Source organism: Cnephaeus nilssonii, assembly GCF_951640355.1.
Source record: "Cnephaeus nilssonii genome assembly, chromosome: 9".
In the NCBI taxonomy this organism is placed as follows: Eukaryota; Metazoa; Chordata; class Mammalia; order Chiroptera; family Vespertilionidae; genus Cnephaeus; species Cnephaeus nilssonii.
In genome coordinates, this window is record NC_137080.1 from 8,407,929 (window position 1) to 8,420,142 (window position 12,214).

Below are 12,214 nucleotides of genomic sequence, written 5' to 3' on the forward strand. Positions count from 1 at the left end.
TTCTAAGAATTTAATGGTACAAAGAAGTCTTTCTCTCCTGATTTATGGGTGTACTTCTTAATAGCTTTCTAATAGTTTCTCTTTTTCACTGTATCTGCCAATAACCTACCTAAGGTTTTCGGGAACAGTTCTCTTATTTTCCCCCAGTGCATGGCTCTTATTAGTTGTCCTTTTTTTTCTTTATTTTAATGAATTGTTTCAAATATCTTCTGACAAACTTTCCCAGTCAGCTTATCAGAATTAGGCAAGTTATAAAAAGCAAATAAATAAAAGTTTAACCTAGTCTAATACCTTTACATTAATAACAAATCATCACTTGAAAGCTAAAGTTGAATATTTATGGTGAATATAGTTCCCCTGCTTTTCTCCATCCACCGAAGGTTTATCCTTAACAAGATTTGTCCTTTTCAGTGTGCAGCCCTCCGCAGTGGAGATACTCCTGCTTTAGAGTGCAGTGCTCCCAATTGTCTGTGCCTGTATCTGATAGCTATGCCAAGGGTAAAGTTGGCCGTTGCTTTTCTTCCTCTCACAGTAGGCCCTGTGTGTGTATAAGCAGCCTCTGCTCTCTCCTCCATGTCCAATGGGGCACCAGCAGCAGGTGGAAGAGTCAGTCATGTGTCATCGCTTAGTGGTAGTTGGAAACCAGAAACCGGATTTCCACTGACTTATAATTCTGAGCATAAAAGCTGGAGGCAAGAGCTACCATGGAAAGTAATGGAAGTGCAGCTCAGCCCTAGCCCTGTATACCAGAACCATCACTAGGGTTCCACACCCCACTGAGGTGGGAGGGTGTGTCACAACCACTGTCACTCGACCACCCATCGTACAGATGATACTGTTGGTAAACTCATCTCTTGGGCCTATAATGCTAAGTAGAAAGAGATAAAAATGTGGCACTGTGTTCTCAATTTGACATCAATTATATGAAGAAGCAGGAAAAAACTGTCCACTTTTGCAGTTATTGACTCTACTTGTAGATTTGTGTTTCTTATTTATGTATGTTTTGCTGTATTTCCGTGTTCTACAATAAAAGTCTCTGTGGTTTTTATGATCAGAACTAGAGACCCGATGCACAAAATTCGTGCAAGAAGCTTGGCCCTCACAGCTCCAGCTTCATCCAGAAGGTCGTCAGGAAGGTCATTTGGCTGCCTGGTCTAATTAGCATATTACGCTTTTATTAGTATAGATAGTAAATGTGTTCTTTAAATTTTTTAATCCACATGAGTTCTTGCTAGACGGCTCACAATCCCACTCCATACATTATCGGAAGAGCTTCAGTTTTAGGTCTTTGGCCCCAGCCCCGACGTTGGTGACCACCAACTGAGAAAGCAGTCTGTGCTTTCAGCCCTCTGTCTTCCCTTCAGTCCCAGGACACAGCTGCCTCTTCTGGTCTGCCTGTGGGCATTCGCAGCCCCGTCCAGGAAACCAGCCACAGGAAGGAGAAAATGCCAGGACATTTGGCTGCGTGTGCCTTTTGGATTTATAAGTGGGGTGTGGAAACCTCGTGATGGTTCTGGTGCGCAGGGCTAGGGGTGAGCTGCACTTCCAGTATTTTCCATGGTAGCTCTTGCCTCCACCTTTTATGCTCAGAATTATAAGCCAGTGGAAATTGGATTTATAAATTGGACTCAATTCTTGATTATTTTTCCTTCAGGTGAAGGTGATTTCGTGTAATAACTTGTCAGATAAGAACAGAGCGTTTCTAGATGTGTGGCCCTTCGCTGATGGTTTATTATACGGACGACACTTAGCATGTGGTTTCATGACGGGTGTATTTTCATCTTCCACAGGACCTCCTCAGAGGTCTGGGCACCGTGAAGGATTCCCTGTTTGTTCTCCATGAGCTGGGAGAGCAGCTCAAGCAACAGGTGGATGCTTCCGCAGCGGCAGCCATTCACTCAGACCAGCTGTCTCTGAGTCAACACTTGTGTGGCCTCGAGCAGGCTCTTTGCAAGCAGCAGACTGTGTTGCAGGTACAGAGTTCTCTTCAGCATGTGTTGTCTATTGGGCTTTCTGTAACTACTGAGCATAAACTCAGGAAAGAAGAATTTTCATCATTCGGACTCTGCCTCCTTCAAGACCACAGAGTAAAAATATAAACAAACTTGGCATTTTCAGTGGGAATAAGGGAAGGCAGGAGTTTTACACTGTTCTTTACGAAGTAATTGTGCCCCTAAACCAATGCTTTCTTCCGTGGCACTGAGTAAAATATGTTCACTTAATAAACACCAAGTGGCTTAATATTAAAATTCATAAGTTTTTGCAAGAACCAGGATATATTTCTGTTTGGAAATATATTATAAGAGTGACTCTAACTGGATAATTAATCCTACATAGAAGTAACTCATTCTAGGTTTTAGAAAATTATATTATTAAAAAGAAGAAAATGTAAATCATTGTAGCCTTGTGTGTCCCATTGCAATTGGACAATAGACCATGAGAAATAATTTCAGTATCCATGTCCTTTCACTAGATTTCTAACTATTAATTTTCTTTTGTAATACAAAGGCTGGAGTTCTTGACTATGAAACCTTTACCAAGAGTTTAGAAGCTTTGGAGGCCTGGATAGTAGAAGCTGAAGAAATACTTGAAGGCCAGGACCCCAGCCACTCATCTGACCTCTCGACCATCCAGGAAAGGATGGAAGAACTGAAGGCAAGTGTGTTGAAATCCTCGTCCCAGACCTTCCATCTTCTGTCCTCCAAACCTTAAGGGAAACTCAAAACTTCGGACATAGGCCTACCTTTTTATTGGGAGTTGATTCCTTCTCCAGGGTGATGAGCCTTTTGCAGAGCACGCACAGGGAAAGCACCCACAGCCAAATGTCCTGGCATTTTCTCCTTCCTGTGGCTGGTTTCCTGGACGGGGCTGCGAATGCCCACAGGCAGACCAGAAGAGGCAGCGTGTCCTGGGACCGAAAGGAGGACAGAGGGCTGAAAGCACAGACTGCTTTCTCAGTTAGTGGTCACCAACGTCGGGGCTGGGGCCAAAGGCCTAAAACTGAAGCTCTTCCGATAATGTGTGGAGTGGGATTGTGTGCCATCTAGGAATAACTCAGCAACTCTTTTTATTTATTGAATTTATTGATTTTTTACAGAGAGGAAGGGAGAGGGATAGAGAGTTAGAAACATCGATGAGAGAGAAACATCGATAAGCTGCCTCCTACACCGCCCCCCCCCCCCCCCCGGGGATGTGCCCACAACCAAGGTACATGCCCTTGACCAGAATCGAATCTGGGACCTTTCCGTCCGCAGGCCGACGCTCCATCTACTGAGCCAAACCGGTTTCGGCCCAGCAACTCTTGCTTATGTAGCTCTACCCCCTAGTTGCGGGGTGACTTTGAGCAATTTGCTTAAAGCTTCTGGGCCTCTTTTTCCTCAATGTAAAGTGGGAATAGTAGAGTAGTACCTTACGGGATTGTTTTGAGGCTAAAAGTGAGTTATTGTATTACCTGTGAAGCTCTTATAACAATGCTTATAAATGCTCAATAAATCCCTCGGGGGATTTTGGAGAACCGGTTTTGGCCCGATCCCGCAGGCCAGGCCAAGGGATCCTACTGGTGCACGAATTTGTGCACTGGGCCTCTAGTTAAGTAATAAAGGAACAGAATAGGAGGGATAAATGAAGTATAAAGGGTAAGAAGAAAGCCTTCTCAGCCATCAGCATAATTTTCATTCTTTATCAGTTCTATGAAGAATTACTTTTTATTAGGAAATGAATCCAGTAAATAATACACATAAACTACTAACTGTTCCCCAAAGGGTAGTGAGTAGCCATGGCCAAGTGGCAGCAGCAGCGGCAGCCCAGGATGCTGACTGGAAGGTGCAGCTTTTTATTTGCGACGCTCGCGATGGCAAGCAGGTGGCCTAGAAATGCACAGGAGAACAATAGCCGGCCTCTTACTGAAATCCAAGTTCACTGAGCACTTGGAAAGCTCCCTCCCCTTCCTGACCACGGTGCTAAACCCACTCTTAAATCTTGCTTTCAGGGACAGATGTTAAAATTCAGCAGCATGGCCCCAGATTTAGACCGTCTGAATGAGCTTGGCTACAGGCTACCCCTGAATGACAAAGAAATCAAGAGGATGCAGAGTCTGAATCGGCACTGGTCTCTCATCTCCTCGCAGACCACAGAGAGATTCAGGTAGAGTCTCCAAGAGATGTTTTGGCTGCTGTAACATGTCAGTAGAAACAAGTTCATGATTGGTGTCAGTTATAAAGCCTAGGTCTTTCCGATGTCCAAAATCGGAACTAAAAGTAAGAAACTCAAATTGTGCTTTCCCATGTTTAATGTACTAAATATTCTTTTAATCAAAAAATAGCAAGTCCTTTTACATAACAATATATTAACCGTATCATTCTTAAAACTTACCATTTTAAACTTTTTTTTTCAATTTTGTTTTCTAAATTTTACTACCTAACGTGAAAGGTTTGTGATAGTCAAATTAGAATCAGAGGTAGAAATTATTTAATCTCATTTTATATGCCAAAGATAGAAGAATAAGCAACAACATAGCCACTATTCTCTTTCCTTTATTCTGTCAGTAAGTTGCAGTCATTTTTGCTACAACATCAGACTTTCTTAGAAAAATGCGAAACATGGATGGAGTTCCTGGTTCAGACGGAGCAAAAATTAGCTGTTGAGATTTCAGGCAATTATCAGCATCTTCTAGAGCAGCAGAGAGCCCATGAGGTGAGTTATGCTAGTAGATTTGGGGACAGTTAAATAGGCCTTTGAAAGATGCTACAAAATGCCATGTGGGGGAATTAAAGGGCTGAATCTTGTGCTGAGTCTGCTCAAATGCACACACTGTTTTTGCCTTCTTGATTGTGATGGGTTAATTCCAAAATTGTAGCCCACTCTTTGCCCTATCGTTGGTTATAAGCCGGTGGCCGGCTTCAATACCCAGCAATGGATAGTGTCACAATTGTGGTCCAGGTCTACTTAACAGGGGTGGGGAGGGGAGGCAGGCAGGGTTGTGGAAAGAGTTTAGAAAGTTGGATTCAATTTTCAAATTGAGTTACAGACTCCATTAATCTTGCCAAGGCTAGTTGCTATGGAGATTCTGCTTTGATAAAAATTCTTTGATAAATAAAATCGTGTGTTCTTTAAAAAGCACATGTGCATTTTATACTAGGGAATCAAGCTACCAAAACCTCCAAGTGCACCTCTTGACCAGATGATAGTATATTTTTCAAGAAACTGATAATAAACTAGATACAAAACCCAAATTAGTTATTTTGCTGTGAGCCTCTATTTTGCTACTTACTGGTGCGACTAAGTTGTTCCACGTGTTTATAAAATATATGCAAATGGCGAGATAGGATTTACCTACAAGCAGAGAAAAGGCTTAATGCAGAATTTAAAAGAGAATAAAATGAATTTTGAAGCATTTTGTTCACATTTAAGAAATCAAGAATTTAAATATGTGTAAGGTATTTTTAAGTCCATTTTTATTGATTTGACTGCTGAGGAAATAAAATACAATGAATGAAATCTGCAATGAGATACCACTTTACACCCACTAGGATGGCTACAATGGAAAAGATCAGTGTAGACGAGGGAGGGAATAGAGAAAGTGGAATCCTTACCCATTGCTGATAGGAATTGAAAATAGTGAAGCTTTTTTGGAAAACGGTGTGGCAGTTCCTCCAAATGTTAAACATAGAGTTATCACGTGACCCTGTATCTCCACTCCTAGGTGGAATTTACCCAGGAGAAATGAAAATGTACATCCACACATATATCTATGTGGACAAAAACTTGCACAAGAACATTGTTTAGAGCGGCATTATTCATAGTAGCCAAGAAGTGGATGCAACTCAGATATCCACCAACTGAAGAATCAATAAATAAAACGTGGTATATTTATACAGTGGAATACTACTCAGCAATAGAAATGAAAAGCTTTATTGACATATACTGCAAAATGGATCAGATTTGAAAACATAATGCTAAGTGAAGAGAAGTCAGTCATAAAAGATAGCACATTGCATAAGTCCATTTATATAAAATGTCCAGAGTAAGCAAATCTATAGGGATGAAAAATAGGTTAAAGGTTACTTAGAGGTGGGGTTTGAGAGGAAATGGGGAGTGATTGTTAATGAGTATGGAGTCCTTTTGGGGGTAATGAAAATGGTCTAAGATTTATTGTGGTATTGGTTGCACAAGTCTGTGAATATAATAAAAATCATTAAATTACACACTTTAAATAGGTGAATTATATGGTATATGAATTATATCTCAATAAACCTGTTTAAACAACAATTGAAAAAAAGGTTGGAATCGTTTCTGTTGAATTTTTTAGTATTGAAATAATTTTATTAACCCAATTAAACAGAAAAATAGTGAGTTCCAAAAAAAAGGGCTGTTTTATTTTTCATTCTTTAACTTTTTAAAAGGTCTTAAGCTAGTCTCTGTCTGAAAACAAGCCATACTCTGCATACAGAAGGACCTGGAATACAATTTATGTGCTAACCAACTTTATAGGAGATTTCGAAAGAAAGGAGAGGAACATAATTCAACTTTTAGTCAGTTTTGGTAAACAAAAATTAAACTTTAAATCTATCCTAATTGATGGTTTAAAACTACATTATTTCTACACTACAAGATAAAACATATATCCCGAATCAGCTGGATATATTTTTCATAACCTTACTTAAATCCAAACTTTTGGAAACTTATTAGAGAATGGGTCATTAAAATTAGGAACTCTAAATTATGTGGTTTTGTGTGTGTGTTTTTTTATAACAGTTGTTTCAAGCCGAGATGTTCAGTCGTCAACAGGTTTTGCACTCGATCATTACTGATGGGCAGCGTCTTCTGGAGCAAGGTCAAGTTGATGACAGGTAGGACCTTTGATATATTATTATGAAGAAAGGTTCCAGTAAATTAGTCATTTTCTTTTTAATGAGCAGATTAGAAGGCATATATCCAACCTTCCCAAGGCAATTGTACTACAGCGGATCCTCCATAATTGGAGGAGAGGCTTCTATGAATCTCTGAAACGACTGAGGATTGAATCTTTTGAAAGAACTATTATATGATATGAAGGACGTAGCGTAATTGGAAATCACCTAGCCAACCTCTGCTGGACGTCCGTTGGAGAGTGGGATTAAGAAATAGATCAGAATGAATTGTATCAATGAGGCATCAGGGTTTATAAACATATGCTCCTCATGTTCTTCTATGATTATAGACATTTTATTCCTAAAAGGAGCACTGAGGTGGCTAGACCATCCCTTTAACTTACAGATGAAAACTTGAGGCCCAGAAATGTGAACTGATTGGACTACGTAACTACGTAGCACAGAATTGGACTACGTAACTACGTAGCACAGAATCGAGCCTAGGACTGGTGTATCTGGTTTTTAGTTGAGACCAGCCAGCTCTCATACCTTGCTAATTCCACCAGATTTGCAAATGGTGGGCTACCTTAGGTCAGATTACACTCAGCCTACTTCCTCTTTGTGTACTTAGCAGACTCTTTATTTAAAATGCAGGTGTACCATGGACACAGACAATAGTGGGTGAAGGCCTGGGGAGGGGGCAGGAGCAGGGGTGAGGAGGTCAAGGGGAGAAAAAATGGGGACATCTGTAATACTTTCAACAATGAAGATAACTTTTTTAAAAAATTAAAATGCAGGGGTAATACTTCACTCTTCGTTAGCTTTGTGGTATGTGAGTATGATGATGTCATACTACATTTACATTTCCTGGGAACAATGTTGTGCTATCCCATCTAGACTCCATGGTGATATTCGCAGTATAAACCTCATTTATTTTATTACATGTGTATATCTTTCCCATATTTAGGACCAGTAATTGTGATTATATTTATTTTAAAAAAAGAAATCATTATTTTTATTAAGAAACTCTGTGGTTTTGGGGTGTTTTTTAAATGCTTTGGAAGCAATTTTAATTTTAAGTGGCTATTTCTTTGGAAGAACATGAAAGATTTCTATGGTTAAACTTGGAACAACAAAATGTGATACCGTATTTATTCTAGTCTAAGTAAGCCAAATTTAATGTGAACTTTACCGAGAATTTAAGTCCCTCAAAAGAAGACAGATTTAGATGCAATTAACTTATCTTTTGCTTTATCCTCCCTTAGGCAACTCTATAACAATATTACAAAAGTTTGAGTCATTAAGTAAAATAAAATTTAAAAGGCATGCGCAAGCCAACATCTATTAAATTTTCAATGTTATCAGTTAGGGAAAAACACCAAGGGATGAAATTATGAGGGTTGGACTGGAGAATCATTTTGAAAGTTGCAAGTGAAAAAAAAATTTTTTGGTTAGAACATGTTGACAGTAGGAAGGCCTCAGATTACAAATGCATTATGTTTTAAGAGTTCATTTATAACGTCTGCTTTGTAGAGCTCAAGTTCAGTTGAGGGAACCGTGTCTTGCTTTAAGCAGTCCCTCATGCTGGCAGGTAGCTCAGGACTGCTCTGCTCTGCAGAGTGAGGATGCGGCTCCAGCAAGACCTTGGCCGGCTGTCTGGCGGGGAGAGGGTAGGCAGGGCACTCCTCATGTTGCAGGGTATTCTCGGGTCCTGGAGTGACACGTTTTTAGAGATGAGAGACGCTGGTAGCGTTTAGGGAGGTCTCATCAACCCAGCTCATCATATTTGGTTCTACTGCAGTTAGATGGTAAATATCAGAAATGTTCTTTTAAAAACAGAAACACTGAGAGCACTTCTGGTTACAAACTCAGAGTTCACAGTGGCCCTAGGTCCGTGGTCGGCAAACTGCGGCTCGCAAGCCACATGCGGCTCTTTGGCCCCTTGAGTGTGGCTCTTCCACAAAATACCACGGCCTGGGCGAGTCTATTTTGAAGAAGTGGTGTTAGAAGAAGTTTAAGTTTAAAAAATTTGGCTCTCAAAAGAAATTTCAATCGTTGTACTGTTGATATTTGGCTCTGTTGACTAATGAGTTTGCTGACCACTGGCCTAGGTAATAGGAGGTTCCAAGACTATGAGCCCCGAAGAGTCAGTCCAGTTCAGATCTGCAGGAGGAGAAATCACATCTCTCGGGAAGAAAAGCAAAACTAACACGATAGAGAAAGAATAAGCAATGTTCCACATTAGCACTAAGACGTGTGAATAACAGTATCATCTATAAAGAAACTCATTCTATTGGATACTAGGCAAACCAGTTCCAGAGCTACAAGTTGAAGGATAAAGAAAACTCGATGAATAACTGCCAACATTTTTAATTTTTTTAAAATATAGTTTTATTGATTTCAAGAGGAAAGGAGAGAGAGGGATAGAAACATCGATGATGAGAGAGAATCATTGATCGGCTGCCTCCTGCACACCCCACACCGGGGATCGAGCCCACAACCCAGGCATGTGCCCTGACTGGGAATCGAACCTCCTGGTTCATAGGTTGACACTCAACCACTGAGCAGTGCCGGCCGGGCGAGGCAACATTTGTTAAGGGTAGAAAAGACAGAAGTAGGAAAAACAAGCTAAAAAATCTGGTATGATTTACCTGGAAATTGAAAAGACTTCAGTAAAATTTAATACAATTTAATACCTTTATGTATATAGACAACCTTTGTATAGTGATGACCAGGGCTATTTATTGTGAGGGAATACTGAGAGTTCATGGAATACAGTGTTGTGTGTGTGTGTGTGTTTAATTTTTAAATAACATAATTTTATTTAAGTGGTTCCTGACTCTGGCTAAAATCACCCAGTTTTATTCATTCAAAGTGGCTTATAATTCCAGCTGAGGACAGAGGTTATAAAGAAGCATTGCTCCCCATTTTCTCCTGCTGTAGCACACACCAGAGGCTGTGGGCATGCTGCAAACGTTTCTATAGGTGCGCTCAGGGTGAGCATTTGGGGGCCATTCCCATTGCAACTGCTACCCTATGCCCCCTCCTCTCTCATGCACTCGACATTGACCTTATCCATAAGCCCTCAGCCTGTGCTGAAACATAAGAACACTCACGGTTTTTAAACCCCGATATTTTAATTGTTATTCATTTTTATATATTTTTTAAATTATTTTTATTGATTTCAGAGAGGAAGGAGACGGAGAGAGAGAGAGAGATAGAAACATCAATGATGAGAAAGAATCATTGATCGGCTGCCTCCTGCTCGCCCCGTACTGGGGATTGAGCCTGCAACCCGGCATGTGCCCTGCCTGGGAATCTAACCGTGACCTTCTGGTTCATAGGTTGATGCTCAACCACTGAGCCACGCCAGCCGGGCTTGTGTTCATTTTCAAATGTGCTGGCAATAGACCTGATAACAGATCATGGCATGATATTTGAAAACCTCTGCCCTAGATCGCTTTTCAGGGCTTACAGCCATCGAGTATGTGGACGTTGGCTGATAATGTAACTACATTCACGATCACAGTGTCTTCCCCTGTGGAATTGTTTGTTCCCCAGGGATGAGTTCAGCCTGAAACTGACCCTCCTCAGTAATCAGTGGCAGGGAGTGATTCGCAGGGCCCAGCAAAGGAGAGGCATCATCGACAGCCAGATCCGCCAGTGGCAACGCTACAGGGAGATGGCAGAAAAGCTTCGCAAGTGGTTGGTTGAAGTGTCCTATCTACCCGTGAGCGGTCTCGGGAGCGTCCCAATACCACTGCAGCAAGCGCGGACCCTCTTCGATGACGTGCAGGTAAGGCGCAGAGCACGCTGGTTGACCTCTCCTGCCTTTCCACTCTGCGCACTTTCCCAGCCTCCGTTTCTCAGAGGGGTTCTGGAGTGACTTTGGACTGAGGACAAACGTTGTTCTCAGATGTCAACAGACACATAGAAAATGACTGCTTTCCGAAGGCCGTATTTAATGATGGAAGTTTGGTAGGTTCCAGCTTCGTACAAACACTCCCTCCTCTTCACACACCAGGCCACCCAGCAGCTCCTTGGATCCCGTCAGGGATGGAGAGGAAAGGGAAGGACAACCTTGCGCTTATTTTAGTCACGAGCCATTTAAACAATTCACTGGAGTGTTCCAAAGAGGAGAGGGGCTCAGTCCTGTGTCCATTTCTGGTCCAGCCCCTCTCTTTCACCAGCCGGGGAACTGGATTTGGGATTCCAGCTTCTTGGACAGATACCTCCTGGCCTTCTCATCAGTCTGTCCTTCATGGGTCCCTCTTCCTCTGAAGGTCACTGTTCCCTGCTTTCTTCCTCCTCCTCACTTCTCTTGTAGACCTCATGTACACATGTGGCTTCAACGACATCCTAACAGCAAAGAATGGCCAAATTGGTATCTTCTGGTCACATTTACGCCCTGAGCTTTCAGCTCATGTAATTCATCTGCCTTTTAGATTTATGTCTATGTACATCACACACATAGCATACTCTGTGGGTTCCAACAACATCTGGGTTCTCTGGACCAACCATTCTCCATCAGTCCATCTCCCATGTTCCCAATCTGAGGAAATGTCATCACCAACTAGCGGTCTATCAGTCAGGAACCAAAGCTATACTCTTCTTTTTCTCTCCCTTCCCGGGTCTGATATTCCTCATTTCCGTCCCTACTGCCACTGCCTTAGAGTAGGCGCTCATGGTTTCTTGCCTAGACAGATGATAGCTTTCTAACCTGTCGTAGTAGATCAGTACCTGCTCTTCTTTAACTGCATTTTCTACGCTGCTGCTTTCAGCAAACACGCCATTTTCCTGCTTAATGTCCTGTGAATCTCAGTCACTTGTATTTTCCAAACCAAATTCCTATGCAAGGTGGTCTTGCCTCATCTTCTTTCGCTCTTAGATGCAGCCTACATTCCAGCCACTGGAAACTACCTCCGGGGCCCTAAATTCGTATTTACCTTGTACAGCAACTCAGCCCATCCTCATTCCTCTGCAGGGAGGTGTTCTCTCCCTGACTCCTCGCCCTCACATGACACCAGGTCCTTAACCTGGTTGTGTTTATATGTCTTGCAAGACTCACAAAGGCATTACTATTTTGAGGGAGCCCCCTGTGGGTTAGATATGTGATCACTGATCTTTCTTTGAATTAGTTTGTTTATATTAAATATGAATTACAAATGTTTTCTGTGGAAGAAATATAAAGATCATAATAAAATTTTTTTAAAGCACATACACACACACAAATATGACAGTGTGCTCCCTGTGCATAGATTTTACAGAGCAGTTTTCATATTGTCTCATGATTTTATTTAACCGGAAGCAGACACTAGGCCTCTCCCTATTGACTTCTCATTTATTTTCATTTTTTTAAAATATAT

At 41.5% G+C, this 12,214-nt stretch overlaps 1 protein-coding gene across 10 annotated transcripts in view; it reads left to right on the forward strand.

Moving 5' to 3' along the window:
• The window catches only part of SYNE1 (spectrin repeat containing nuclear envelope protein 1), a gene marked incomplete at its 5' end in the record, with an annotated part of 384,290 nt that overhangs the window by 306,689 nt on the left and 65,387 nt on the right, over positions 1-12,214 (forward strand). For all 10 annotated transcript variants that reach the window (XM_079780696.1, XM_079780700.1, XM_079780701.1 and 7 more), the window contains 6 exons: positions 1,791-1,973; positions 2,509-2,655; positions 3,989-4,143; positions 4,545-4,692; positions 6,754-6,848; positions 10,410-10,644. In XM_079780696.1, the coding sequence (XP_079636822.1) occupies positions 1,791-1,973; positions 2,509-2,655; positions 3,989-4,143; positions 4,545-4,692; positions 6,754-6,848; positions 10,410-10,644 (963 nt within the window). The remainder of the gene's footprint in view (positions 1-1,790; positions 1,974-2,508; positions 2,656-3,988; positions 4,144-4,544; positions 4,693-6,753; positions 6,849-10,409; positions 10,645-12,214) is intronic.